Source organism: Podarcis vaucheri (genome assembly GCF_965113315.1).
Source record: "Podarcis vaucheri genome assembly, chromosome: 10".
Lineage (NCBI taxonomy): Eukaryota > Metazoa > Chordata > Lepidosauria > Squamata > Lacertidae > Podarcis > Podarcis vaucheri.
In genome coordinates this window covers 32,768,855-32,784,203 of record NC_138748.1, presented here as the reverse complement: position 1 = coordinate 32,784,203, position 15,349 = coordinate 32,768,855, and the positions used below count along the sequence as shown (strand labels likewise).

Here is a 15,349-nt window from a genome sequence, read left to right as displayed (position 1 = left end):
AGGTTAAGAACAGACCTCCAGAACGAATTACAGTAAGTTCTTAACCCGAGGTACCACTGTACATGTTATGAAGCTCCATTATTTCATAAACAGGGCTGTTCTTTTTTATAATTTTATATATTTATTTTATAAACAGGGCTGTTCTTAAACCGAGGTACCACTGTAGTACAATTTTATACATGTAAAGTCTACCTATTTTCAATCAAGCTTAATCAAAGCTAAATGTTCATAGGATTGCAACATCAAACACAAATTGAGCATTATTATCCTAAGTATAATTACCATTAAAACAGGACTAGAGCTTTTTGAAATAAACACATTTTGAAATAAACACAGGCCAGATAAATAAAGTAACACCAGGCTGACACCAAGTTCTAAGTGGGGGAAAGCCCCACAAGATACAACAACTGATCGAAGAACGGGAAAATAACCAGAAAATCAGCTGTTTCAAAAATACAGCATTTTTCTTTTGTTTCAGAATGAAAAAATACAGGATAATCTTTAACCTATGCCTTTTTAGGAAGAGGGAAAGCAAGAGAATGAGGGACACTCACACATGATAAAATGATAAATATGGTTCTTATAAGGTGCCATATTAATGTATGAAATGAATGTGTTATTACATCAGTACTTATTAGAAGTGTTATACAGCTGTTCATCACCACAGGAACCAAAGCAATATAAAATGGGCATAAATAAACTAACCATGTCAAAGAGTGCAATGCAAAAAAACAATAAAATCATAAAATAGCTTAAAAGCTATTATGCATTATGTGGTTGCTAATGTTAATAGCAAACAATGGGCAAGGAAAACGGCTGGTCCTGGAACTATTACTGGTTATTTTCTTTCTTCTCCTTCTTCTTCAGAGATCACTTGTACCCAATTAAGATTGTCTTACATGAATATGGTCTTAACAGTGTGCATGTCCTTAAGTGACTGTTGTTCAGACTGGCTATTTTACAACAGGGTTTGCTAACCTGTGGCACTTCAGATGATGCTGAACTCCCATTATCCCTCATTCCTGTTTTAAAGTCCTTTGTGAAATGAAATATCTTCCCTTACACTCCTTGGGGTTCTTGCCCTTGTGTATTCCTGACTGTTTATACCCCATTTGCCTCCATCCAGCATACTGATTTAACCAAAAAACCTTTCAGCTGTCTTTGCGTAACCTTTTCTGTCCTTGGATATAAGTGATTCCCCCACCTTTCCTTCCCCTTTTCCAGTCTTCTGCTTCTCTTTATATCTTTCTGAAGTTGTGAGACACATGCAGAAGAGAATCATAATTTCCTAGGAGGAAAATCAGCAAGCCAGTCAACCATCTTAAGCACTCACTACATCAATGAGATTTCCCCCCCTCTCGTTGTTATGTAGACCTCCTGGGTGCATGTTATCAGCTTATAAAGTTTGCTAAGTCAGTCAGGTTTCCAGACAAGGTTAAGTATTTTTGAGTATTTGCAGTAGATAAACCTAAAACTCAGCATGACCAAGTAACAAGGAAGCAGGTATACGAACGACAGCTATGCATGATATGTTGGTGAAATATTTCTGCTTAGAAACAAATAACACTAGCTATGAAGAACTCCTTCTGGGCAGGCTTTTTGAGGAAATGATGCTGAACAAGAGATTAAATGCTATCCCAAGGCCAGCCGCAAAGATGAATAGATACTGCTGTGAAATGTCACAGTTTGCTAACAGAACTTAGAATGCCCTACTTGATGGAAAGCCCAAGGCTATTAGTTGTTGTTGTTGTTGGTGGTGGTGGTGGTGAGGAGTTATATGTCCAAGGACAGAGAAACATTTAAAATTGGTGGTTTTAAAAATTGCAGTCTTCAGCAATGAAAAATAAGCAATGGTGGCAAAAGGGGGGGGGGAGGAAAAAAAGTGAGACTAGGGGCTTTCATCTCAGTCTAACTCACAATTAGACAATGTGGTTCAACAATCTCAAGTATCCCCTAAATCTCTTCTGGTAGTAGAATCCCCCAATCCTCCAGAGCAAATCTGGGGACAGAAGGGAGCACGCAAGGGGAGGAGGGGGAAGTCTCATTGCACCAGCAGGAATCCTTGAACTGGCTTCCGCAGGAACAAGAGGTTAGCACAATATGGTGCAGGGGAATCTGCTTTATTCAGACTATTGGTTTATCTAGCTCGATATTCTACACCAGGGGTTGTCAACCTGGTTCCTACAGCCCACTAGTGGGCGTTTCAGGATTCTAGGTGGGCGGTAGGTGGTTCTACAAGCTGGATCCTCCTTCTATTGAGCACTGGTGGGCGGTAAGGGAATTTTACCATCAAGAAAGATGCATTAGTGGGCAGTAGGTATAAAAAGGTTGACTACCCCGTTCTACACAGACAGGATTTCAGACTGAAGACTTTCCCAGCCCTACCTGGAGATTCCAGGAATTGAAACAGTGGTCTTCTTGACTAAGAAGCCTGTGCTCTAAAGGAAACTGCAGAAGAGGGTGGAATGATGGGACGTTGTTGTGTCATGAATGCATTAAAAGGTAAAGGGACCCCTGACTATTAGGTCCAGTTGGGACCGACTCTGGGGTTGCGGTGCTCATCTCGCTTTATTGGCCAAGGGAGCCGGTGTACAGCTTCCGGGTCATGTGGCCAGCATGATTAAGCCGCTTCTGGCTAACCAGAGCAGCGCATGGAAACACTGTTTACCTTCCTGCTGGAGCGGTACCTATTTATCTACTTGCACTTTGGCGTGCTTTTGAACTGCTAGGTTGGCAGGAGCAGGGACCAAGCAACGGGAGCTCACCCCGTTGCGGGGATTTGAACTGCTGACTGCTTAGCCTCTAAGCTTCTCTCTCCTAGGATGTTGATGGTGGGCTGTTCCTGTTTGTTGCTACTGCCAACAGAGAAAGTGGAAGTGCTTAAGTCAGCATTCATGTAGTAATATATCTTATTTGAATAAACCTGATTTGTTTGGTGCCTGCTGCTTCAAGCATTTTGTTTCTTATGAGTCAGGCCTCTTAAGGTCTAGGCAAATAAATTGCAAGTCAAATCAAGACCCTGGTTTCTGTTTGTTTCATTGCTGTATAGAGACGTATCATTGGATCATCTATCCCAAGTGCAGCTTACATTGGTTCTGAATTTCAGTTTAATAATACACATTGAAGGGGGGGAGTTTATATAATATTGCTATTGATGTTATTTTAAGTGGCGGGTAGCATTCTGCACATTCTTTGTATCTTTAGCATACTCAAACGTTTCCTTTCAAACAATCATATAAATAGACTTTGATGAATCCGACATATTTTTCTAATCCTTCTGTTACCCTGAAAGAAATTTATTCATTCCTGCAACAAACAGGCGTGCCTAGAATATTTCTTAGAGTCAACTACTGTCTTGGTATGTTTACAAGGCTAACTAACAGAGTTTGATTATAGCATACTTTTGTGCTCAGATAAACACATTCAAAAAACAAACTGTGTAATTGTGAATAGTTTGCTGTATTTTTGTTACAAGGCATGCCTATTTTACTAAATCACATTACCGACAACACAATGCAATGCAACCAATACAGGCCCAATTCACTAGCAATGTACGTAAATTATATTATTAATATTTATTACATTTGTATACTGCCTTTCATCTAAAGATGCCAAGGCAGTTCGCAACATAAAAATACAAAAAGAGAATACAAAATATACATGATAAAGCAAAAACAAACCAGTAACCCCGCACTTCCACAAACACATTTAAAAGCCATATACAGTGGTACCTTGGGTTAAGTACTTAATTCGTTCCCGAGGTCCATTCTTAACCTGAAACTGTTCTTAACCTGAAGCACCACTTTAGCCAATGGGGCCTCCTGCTGCTGCCGTGCTGCCGGAGCACAATTTCTGTTCTCATCCTGAAGCAAAGTTCTTAACCCAAGGTACTATTTCTGGGTTAGCGGAGTCTGTAAGCTGAAGCGTATGTAAGCTGAAGTGTCTGTAACCCAAGGTACCACTGTAATGTTAATCAGTTGAACACCCGGTTAAAGAGAAATACTTCACCTAAAGATATGCAATGAAGGAACCAGCCAAGTCTCTGCTCCCTGAGAAGAGCATCCCACAAAAGGGGAGCAAACAGAGAAGAGGCCCAGCCTCATATTGTCACCTTCCAGATCTCTTGGGCCGATTTATATGGCGAGAGGCAGTCCTTGAGGTACTGCAGTCCTAAGCCATTTAAGGCTTTATAGTTCAAAACCAGCACTTTGATTTGGGCCCAGAAACTAATTGGTTGCCAGTGCACTCAACCCAGATCCTTAACCTCTGCTGCCTTGAGGGATATCTTAGGGAGAAGAAAATGCTAAGGAGTAAACTCTACACAAATCTGGAGTAGAGTCCCTAAGATGGTTGGATGGTGCCTTATACGCTTCCTTCCGGCAACTCCTGCAGCCAAGTTGGTGCCAAACATATTGCTCTGCTTTCCTTTGGACCACATCTGTGAGGCTGGGGATGGGGTCTTGTCATCTGGGCATCCCAGGACGTCCATACACACTGTCCAGGCTTGTGCCCCAGAGAGGTCACTTTGATGCAAAAACACCACAGCAAAAACACCACAGTAGGCAGCAGTAATGAGCTACCAGTCTCTGCAGCCACAGCAGCCCCTGTGATTCTCTAGCAGTTTGACTTCACCTCCAGAGGTACACTCCATTGTCTTCCGAGAAAGACAGATGCCAACAAAATGAGGAGAGCGCTGCCTCTGTGGTCTATCTGGTGCCACCTAAGCTAGCCTGTTGTTCTCAGATGCAGTGGAATATTATGTCCCGTCACCAGTTTTAAAGAAAGATTTAAATTCCAGTCCTGTTGGCTTTTGTTCACGAAATTTGAGGGGAGCCATCTTGTCCTCTAACCCATGCAGCAAATGCCTTGGGCTTCTCCCCTGCCTGCCATGAGGGAAAATCGGCTTAGAATTTATTTCTTTGTTGGTATAAATTACTACTCTTCAGAAAGGCACCATCAATATCATAAGAATATTTATAGATTTGGTCATTTCACATTTAATCTGCAGGGCTTTGAAGATTTGACTAATCTGAAGCTAAACATTTCCTTTTAAAAACAAAGTTGTACAACTATGACTAACCTAACTGCTAGCCTTGACAACATCCCTTTAATAAGAAGCAGACTGGCTGCCCAGAGGCCTCACTAGAACTTTTAACAATTTCCAGATTTTGAAATATTTCACAGAAAACTAAGATTCCAATTATTGACCATTTTAAAAATAAAGAATTTAAAAGTAATGTTGCATATTAAATTGCTCTATACATTTTTGTTTTCTCATTTCTCCCCCACTCCTCCAAACCCACTGCCTGAAAGCTATTAAATCAAAACAATTTCCCATTAAAATTTAACTGGGCCAAACTTAAGAGAAGATCGTTCACTTTCATGGGTGGTCACAATATTAATCACTTCTGGGGCATGCTACCTTTTACCATCCTGGTCTGTCTGCTGACTTATTCTGTGGTGATAAAAGCCAACAGCTTTTAATCTCTGATCTTAGCACTAGGACCTCACAGTCCTAAGACGAGATAAACCTATGTCTACTGTATTTTAGAGCAATCAGAGGCCTATCTTCAAACTAAGTGCTGTGGGACTACAGTACTAAGACTGGACATAAGCCTGTGCCTGCTCATAATTGACAGGTGAGTATCCCACCCACCAGTCAAAAATGGCGCACAGGTAAGTTGTGGATCCAGCTCTTGGGCTGAAAAAGCTTCTCCACACCTGCTGTTGAGAAATAAGTCCTATTGCATTAAATTGAGCTCACATACCTCTGGGTGGTGGGTATGGAATTGCAGCCTATAGGGACAGACTACAAGGACAGGCTAGTTCATAATAACTGATACAGCTAAATCCTACCTTCTCCTGCAGTGCACCCTTCCAGACATCCTTTTTATTGCACATTCATTATGATTTGTGCTCATTTTGCTATTAGGGCAGTCACATGCAATCCAGCTTTCAATACTCTTTGTGCCTGCAAAGTGTTGGGGTAGTTATTCTGCTTCATTTCCAGTCAGTGCATATCCCATCACTTCCTGCTGAAATCCCTTAATTTTTTATACCATAATTGTTCTGGACTGCAACAATGTTGTGGCACTGGAGAAGCATTGTACAACCAGAGTCTATCACTAATGCACTGTATCAAGGAAATATTGCAGAATACACCTGCAGTCTGGAGAGGCCCAGAATCATAGATAACATCCTTGGAGTTTGCTTTCTTTTACATATACAGCCCGAAAAATATGCTTTCTTTTCTTTCTTTCTTTTACAGGAAGGTCTGAAAAAGCAAATGAACCTGTTCTCCAAAGATTACTGAGTTCTACAAAGTATTTAAAAAGTTTTAAAAGTGGCAACCCACTAACTATACTGGTTAAACCCTTGCTTTATAAAATCAAAATCAAAATAGGTCTAATATTTTTAAGCCACCATCACATTCTATGGCAGTGAATTCCATAAGCTATGCACTGCATGAAATAGTAATTTCTTTTTGTCTGTCCAGATTCAGAACAAACATACAATCAATTTCATTGGATATCCTGGTTTTACTACAATGAAGAAAAATCATTCTCTCTCTCCCCCACTCATCATGTTATAAGCCAGTTTCATGATCCTCTCAAAGGTCTTTCTTAATAAACCAAAAGCCATATAAGCTTCATCCTTCTGGTCTAAGCCCAATATCGTTTTAGCTGCTTTTCTTTTGTGAACCATTTCCAGAGGTGAGAAAGCCTTTTTGAGATAAGAGTGAAGGAATCAACAAGTGCGGCTCTGAAAAGGGGACAAGGTTAAAAGACACATTGCAAGCGACCTGTCACGGATGCTTTAGTTGAGATTGGGTTAGACTAGATGACATTCATGGTCCCTTCCAACTCTACAATTCTATAATTCTACAGACAAATTCCTCAAAAGTGCTTAAGAAACCGCTTCATGCTTTATAATTGACAGGAGAAGCCCTGCTGCATAGGAGCAAACTCCTAGGAGTTTGCCCCTCCCAGCAAAATATCTGAAGGGGCCAGCTCCCACAAAGTTGGTGGCCATTGTCATTCAAGTGGTGTGTGCATGCCATATCTTGTGATCAATCGTGTGGGGCTGGTATTATCTCTCCCTCCCCACTATACCATTCAAGTTGGCACCCCTGCCCTGCTGGTTGTGCCAGCATTGGCCACTGCGCTGTTGGCACTGATCCATAACAGGATCTTTTCACTAGTAGTTCTGTTTGCGGGTTGGCCTTCACTGGTGAGGTGAATCTGCCTCCCCCATTATTGTTGTTCATTTAATAACATTCCTCTTTATCCAGACTTGATGGTTGAAAGGCACTGTTCCTGGCAAACTTGAAAGTATTAGCGGTGAATGCTTTTCCAATTTTGTAACTGTTCAATAAAAGTCGGCTTTCTAAAAATTGTATTTATTTTCTTTAAAAAATATGTATTTGCCACCCTGAGATCCTTTAAATTTAATAAAAACAAACAACAACAATATACCTGAAACCACCATTTATGCATCCTCCTTTCCATTCGGGATAGGGGAGAAAAAAGCTTACCTTTAGTCAGGCAAAGAGAGAGAGAGAGAGAGAGAGAGAGAGGGAGATTGTAGCTTTCAGGTATCATCCCACTGGAGAGGATTCAACTGCAACTCCAAGTCCCAGCATCCCCAACATGAAAATGATGCTGCACATGCTATTCCCACCAAGAGAGAAGGCCCTTAGTGAGCCTCCGCTTCATCGGGAACCATGTGACATAAGCACACTGAGGATGCTGGAATTTGTTGCCCCAGTCCATTCCCCAGCAGAAAAAGGATGTTCTGTGCATGAGTCTCACAGAGAGGGAAGGATCCTGGGGGCTCCCTTCACTGTGGGAGTTGCACTCTCCCGGGAACTGGCAAAGGTGGATGTAGGAGAGCAGAGCTTCTGGGGCGCTGCAGCAGGCACCACGGCTATGACATCCAATGGAAGGCCAGAGGTGAGGTGTGCTGGTTTTGGGGGATGCACAGAACACCACTGAAATCTGAGATACCTAGGTCTGACACTAGGACTGGGAGAGCTGAACCGCTTTTGCCTTCATCCTGCTCTGAGGAACACTGCAGGGACAAGGACAGAAGGTAGCAGCAGATGCAGCTTGCAGGATCAGGGCGAGTTGGACCATACTACACATCTGGCCCTGTTCTCCCTGATCATTCTCTCAAATATTTGATCCAAGGTACTTCCATTTGAAATTGCATACAAGCTTTCCCAAAGGATCTGAATGCCCTTCCTCTCCTTCAGCTTCCCTTTAACCAGTTCCCTCTAGTTGAGGGAAATTCCCTGAAATTAAGGATGACTTTGTTGATCTCTCTAGGCCATGTTTACTTTATATGTTGACTTTGTCCATGTTGTGTTCACAGTTGCACATGTCTAGCCAGATTCTGGGCAAAAACAAAAGGTCCTTTACCCTTCTTGCCAACTCTGTGAGTAACCGTTAAAAAGCATTAAAATATTATCATACAAAGTCATGTTGTTTCTTTGTCACGATAAGAAGGTGTGTTTGCTTAGTCAATATGGAAATAATTGAAAGCTGCCCATTTTCACAACATCTCTTTTAGCTGTTTCTTTTCATTTTAAGATAGTTCTCCCTGTCTGTCTCTCACACACACCCTTTATCTTCACATCACAACCACCCTGTGAGGCAGGCTTGAGAGACCACGACAAGACCATAATCACTCAGTGAGGTTCACAGAGGGAATCAGAACCTGGGTCTCCATGGTTGTCTCACCATATGGAAATCCAAGACAGAGTGGTGAGGTCGGAAGAAGGGAAAATAATGGACATAATTATTTTATATGTAGGAGCCTCACAGGGGTTCTCTTATTCCCCCACAAGGTTCTTCATCCTAGAGGCAGATTTGCTCATTGCAATATGCTTGGGGGGGGGACACCTAGTCATTTATTTATTGCCTTCCTTTCGCCAAATAGTTCTAGGACAGGTTACAAAAAATATCACAGTTAAAACAGGTATAAATCATCAATTAAAAATATTTTTTTAAACCCACAAAACTGACTAGTAACAAACTTAACAAAGCAGAAGAGTACAGAAGAGCAATGCAGAAGAAGAGAAGACACTCACTTGAACAAAGGCCTGTATTGACCAATTGTTTAAAAAAGCACTCAGTGATGGTGTAAGGTGCATTATGAGAAGAATGTCATTTCCCAAGCTGGGGGCCAACACAGAGAAGGCCCTTTCATGCACCATCAAACCACAGATGATGCATGAGATCTTATCCTGCAGATCTTATCACCCAAACAGGTTCAACGTGGGAGGAGGGGTTCAGATACCTGGGATCCAAGCCATTTAAAGAATTATATGTCAGTGTTAACACCTTAATTTCCACTTAGCAGTGATTTGGCAACCAATAAAAGTCTTTTAAGACTGTACATCCAGAAGCAGGCTCACTGCTGCATTCTGCCCTAGTTGCAGCTTCGAAACCCTCTTAAAGAGCAGCCCCATGTAAAGCCAAATGGCTATTTAGCAGCTTGTCTAGAAAGAGTCTTGCACTCCTTGGATGGAGGCGTTGACCCATCCAGAGATCATTTTTGTCCCTTGGAAGCTCTGGGACCACAGGGATGTCACATAAGCAAGATATCATGTGAAACTATGTGGAAGTAGTAATCTGAACCAACCAACACTCACACTGGCTGATGCCCCTAAGAGCTGCCTGGAATAGGTCAGATTACTCTTAGGCTGCAATCTTATACACACTGGCCTGGGAATGTCCCACTGAACTCAGTGGAGCTGACTTCTGAGCAGACATGTACAGGAATTAGAAAATTATGGTCTTCCTTCTTGCCCCTTCCTTACTGCCCCGTATCACTATTTCCCAGGCATTTCTTCATTTTTAATGTAAGCTGCCTAGTGCCATATAGGAGTGAACTTAACTGCAATGTTTATGTAATAAGATCCTGAATTTATCGTTTCACTATTTGTTTCTGTTTCTTAATGGGCATACTGGCAGAAACACACAAAAGTTATTATCTTAACTTGAATTAGCCGTCTTTCTCTTAAAGATGATCAACACCTGCTGCTTAGTTTTGCCCCAGCAAGCAGCTTGTCAATGAAGAGTTAATTTTAGCATCTGCAGCTTCCTGTGTCACACTGAATGTTAGCAGCCTCCTTTCTCAACTATCTAGCAGAGATATGATGATTAGCAGCTAAAACATACAGTGTCACTATGCCTCTAAGTAATTAGAACAATCCTATAGGAGTCCTATAGGAGAAAAGTAACTGAGAGATCTGGGGAAAGGGAGATTCCATGTGTTGTTTCCACAACATTCTACAATGAATTCTCTTTATAGCCACAGGCACTGCTAATCAATAAAGAGTACAAACTTTAAGTCCCACTTCTGGATGGGAAACTAATTGCCTTGGGATATATCCTGACTTTCAAGTACTTGCTGGTTTTAGCTCAGCCTCTTCCAGTAGAAGGTTACACATGTCTCAAGAGATACTTCTCAGACTATTTAACTGGACTTCATTGTGGACAAGCAGAGAGGCTATTTATATTCATTAAGAGTTGGCAAATGCCTTATTTCAAACCAGTAGTCCAGACACACAGACTCCACTCAAAATTGGTTCTGCTATTTTCTGTCTTTAAAGCAGCTTTGGAATTGAAATTATCCATACAAATCTGAGTAACATAGTAATAAGTTGAAATAAATACATTCATAATTAATCTAATAGTCAATGTTAATGGTGTTTTTCAGCTCCCTTATACCCTGAACTTGCTTCTATCCAAAGATAACAAACCAAGTCTATGTTTTCAAAAAGCCAAAGGAAATATGCATAGCACAATCAATATAAAGCAAAATGAATAGCCAGTAGTACACAATCCAGTAAAGCTCAGATGTGACATCATAACACAAAAATCTGGTTTATTCTTACCATTTGAGACTGGCTTCGAGGACAGCCATTGATATCTTCAACCTTTTCATTTGCTGAAGGAAAACAGTGAGGGTTTTAAAAAAAAAGTCAGAATAAACTATGTGACCACAAGGAAGAAAGTAAACAGACATACAAGAATTTTGTAGATCCTGAACTTTGCTCTAAGCACACTGAAACCCTACACAGTAACAATCTGCCTTGTTAACAGCAGTTCCTTCCCCATGCACAAATCATGCAAAGGGGAAGTGCAAAAGGAGGTTGCTACCAATTCTCCAGCCCCTGCCAAATGACTGCTGACATGAAATCGTCCACAATTGTCTTTGTGGGATCAGGATACAGTTTCAAGGCATCTCAGAAAGTATAAACCACTCCAGCTAATAAAATGCACACATTGGAGACATATGGCTTAATGAAGCATTCATTTTAAACAATGCCAAGTGTGTGAAACAGTTTTCTGGCCCTTAAAAGAATGGTGGAGCAGACACAAACATATCTATCACACACACACACACACACACACACACACAAAATCTGGGAGAAATTGGAGGCCAAGTCACGGCTCTCTATTTGGTACCCATCTTACAGTTAAGCTGGCTCTACTTCTATTGCCTTTTCCTTCCTAAGCCAGAAGTCAGATCATGCTGTGGCTCAGAGCACAGATCTTACCAATGATCTGGATGATTTCTGCTAGCAGAACTCCATCGGCAATGTCCTGTTGCAAGTCCTTGATCAGCCGCTTGTGGCCAGATTTTGCTAGATAGTGATTTGCCCAGTCAGTGTATATCTGCAGAATAGAGGGAGTGGGAGAAATGGGGAGAGAAAGAGAGACAATAAAAATTCTTAAGACAAATGTTGGCTTACAGATGAGCAGAGCTCTAACGTACATTCCAGTTTAAGGAGTCAGAAGAAAAAAACAACCTTTTTAAAAATTCTGTCCCCGTGCCATTTTTTTTTAACCATGAATGAATCATTTTATTGCACAATGAAACACCGCAGTCACTGTGACCATGCAAAAGCCCCTTTAGGAATGCCAAGGAAACTTATGTCAAAATTTACTCTTAGTCTGATCTGATTCACTTCAATATACTTAGACTGAAAACTATGCTGAGTGGTGCTGTTTTAAGCACTGTGGTGTATTTTCCCTGTGTCATTGTTTAATAGATCGATATATTCCCAGTATCTTCCTGCACACCAGATGTATATTAATGCAATAAGTTATCATTACCACATGGTCTGTTTAGGCAACCAAGTTATCTTTAAGGAGACCTCCCCCAATAACTTGGAAGAGTTTACTGAAAGAGCCATGAGTACATAAAGAGTACAGCTTATCCAGGAGCAAATGAAAAGGAAACGAAGGGCAAATTGTGTTGCATGGTGCGCTTGGTACAAATTCATTGGGTTTGTCATTCGCAACCCTGTGGGTGACAATGTTTCTTGTTCACTGGATGCAACAGTCATACAATTGGTTGCTGCGGTGAGACAGTTTCATTTGTCCTGTCACCTTTCCTTAAATGTGCTGAAATGCCTATACAGGGCTGCAAAACGTACATAGAGGTCACACTGTTGAAAGAACTGCATATATTTTGAAAATATGCTGTGTTGACAGTTAAACCAAAGATGTTAACGGCGGAAGTCAGTTGGCAGGTTGGACAAGAGAGAGACTGAACAGGAAATGACAATGAGTGTCAATAGGCGTATGAGTAAGGGGTGGTCCGGTTGACATTGTGTGCTTAGATTTTCAAAAAGGTTTTGAGTCCAAAGACTGCTGAATAAGGTTATCAGTTTCTGGATATCCCAACTTCACACTTTTGAACTGGTGGTGCCTGTCAAGGACAGAGATTTTAGAGTCATGGTAGACACTGCAACAAAAAACATTGACCTCCATGTCAGGAGTGAAAACGGTTAAATCTATGTCAATAAGAAAGGGGTTGGAAATAAAGCTGCCAACTATTAGACTGGTGGTAAATGAATCTACAGTGAGACTGCACTGGGAATTTTGTGCTCAGTTCTGGTATCCACACTTCAAGATGACCCATGAGGCTGGAATAACATTTTTCTGGGGGTACTCAAGTATACACAGTACCGGCACCTTTTTTCTAGAAGAACAGCATGGGTTAAAAACACTCATTGTAACAGCTTCACGGTGAGTACGTCCCCCTTTTTCTAGAAGAAAAGTGCTGAATATAGGCAACGTAACAGACAGACAGACAAACAAGCAGAATTTTTTTAAGACCACAGCTGCCACTTCTCCTCTTCTTTCTCAAAATATGGAAAATAATGCGCTGGGGAGGCTATTCTTCTACCATGATTGATAGTTAGCCAAACAAAGGGTTTGCACCTCCAGACTAACTGGACTTTGACAAATTTATATTGCTTGCTTATATACCACTTCATATTTCAACAGAAACCTCTAAGTGGGCTACAATTTCGAGCAAAAGGAAATTGGTGTAAGAAATAAAATATAAATTCCACTTTCAAAATCCATAATACTGAACTGCGGAGTTGCACAACTAAAACAAAAACAAAACGAAAAATAATTTAAAAGAATAACCAGTTCAAAGTCTTGTTCTAGATAAGAACCCTTCCTTCAACTGTTTCTCTAATCCTCTTTCAAAGCCAGTGGGCAGCCAATGCATTGGGAACTCAGATTTCTGCCAGCAGGTGGCTCCCACTGAAGTCATGTTGCAGAGAGGAGTTTGGAGTCAGCAGACACAGAAACAGTAGCCACACATTTAACTAATTAACTCAAAAGCACAGTAAATTCTCTAAAGTGGGGTAGTCCCCAGGGAAGGATCTTGCAAGGAAAGAGCAGACAAGGATGAGCGCTGGATACTTCTTTTCTCACCAGCCATTCACACAATGAAGTGATGGGAACTGAATGGAGCAATAAACAAGGAAAGAGGTGTACAAAGTAGCAAAAAGTTCACGTGCCTAATACGTCAGTGCACACATCCTTTCTGCTTACTTTTATGCTTCACATATTCATTCCAGACATTTTCTTTTCTTAAAGTGTTTACAATATACAGATTATTTTTAGTTTAAAAAAGCACCTGTTTGCAGTTCTGCAATGCCTCGTGTGCATATTTCTAATGTTTTACTGCTGACTCCCCTTCCCTCTGTCATTTGCATTCCAGATGTGTGGTATTTGTTTAATCTGCATTTTCCATTATGAGCTTCTGTTTTAAAATAGAACTATCACAGCTACAACAGCTGATAATTATCTAATGCTTTTAAGCCGCACAGTTTTATGTTTCAATTTCCAGTTATGCTGTAGGAAGCAACAGGGCAAACCAAAGAGAGAGCATGGCTTTGTACATTCTTCCAGTCAGCTCTTGCACTATTCTATTTTGAAACAAATTCCTTGCAAGCCAGCACATAAATAAACTCAAATCTTCACTCCCACATCCAGCATGCAAACGACATAAAAAGGAAGCAAGTCAGCCATTTATTAGAGTCATTTTGATTTTGACGGGGTGGCAATTCTTGTGAGAATTGTGAGAATCTTGTAAGAGACCATGTCTTATCAGTAAAAGTAGGGAAGGCATCATCACATGCAAAACTTGTTGTCTTGTTTATTTGTTCATTCAGCTTTCAATTATTTTTCGCTATTAGAAAGTTTACACTGACAGACTGTGTCAAGCGTCACATCTAAATGAAAAACATGCAGAGCATTAGTCACTGTGCTCAACTTTGCTAATGCTTCTCAGTAACTGATCCCTGGAACAAACTGCAGCCTTACTCATTTCCTTAAAAAGTTCCCCCTCTTTGCCCACTGTTTTGTTTTTTATATATAAAACAACTGCATTCAACACAAATTGGTTGCACTACATACCAGGAGCTGGAATCATCTGAGCCTTAAGAGAATAATCTCAACAAGATGTAAAAGAATAAATTCTGCATCTGTGTGGTCCCAATGTGTGTGTGTGTGAAGGACAGCTTAACTGCTTGCAATGTGAAACACTAGACAGGATAGGACAACTTGAGCAAGGAAGCAACTTCCTTGTGTTATTATCTATCTATTCTTCATGTTAGGATTCTTGAAGTACTTGTCATCAGACGAGCAAAGGAAATTATATTATACTTTATAATGCTCAAATATAGATATAAATTTTACACACAGCAAAATTGAACAAGATTTGAAATAACACTTGGGAGGGGGATCCCTGAATGCAAAGAAGCAAAAATAAAAATGAAAAATAGAAGGATCCCAAGCGATGAGCTTTATCTGCCAAGATATGGACAATATCTAGTTTGAGGGCTGCTGCATTAATGCATAGAGCACATATCCCTCTAAATTTATGTGGTGAACCACCCAGAGATCTGTGGATAAAGGGCAGTATAAAAATTTAAATGAATAAATAAACTGCTGATTTCTCAGTTGTTAAAAATGATAATGGGACGTGGGTGGTGCTGTGGGTTAAACCACAGGGCCTAGGGCTTGCTCTT

General features: G+C 40.7%; 1 protein-coding gene across 8 annotated transcripts in view; it reads right to left on the bottom strand.

Annotated features, from left to right (window-relative positions):
- NAV3 (neuron navigator 3) overlaps window positions 1–15,349 on the bottom strand; it is a 459,986-nt gene that overhangs the window by 169,264 nt on the left and 275,373 nt on the right. For all 8 annotated transcript variants that reach the window (XM_082240711.1, XM_082240708.1, XM_082240709.1 and 5 more), the window contains exons 3-4: window positions 11,570–11,687; window positions 10,904–10,956 (exon numbers count right to left, since the gene is read on the bottom strand). In XM_082240711.1, the coding sequence (XP_082096837.1) occupies window positions 10,904–10,956; window positions 11,570–11,687 (171 nt within the window). The remainder of the gene's footprint in view (window positions 1–10,903; window positions 10,957–11,569; window positions 11,688–15,349) is intronic.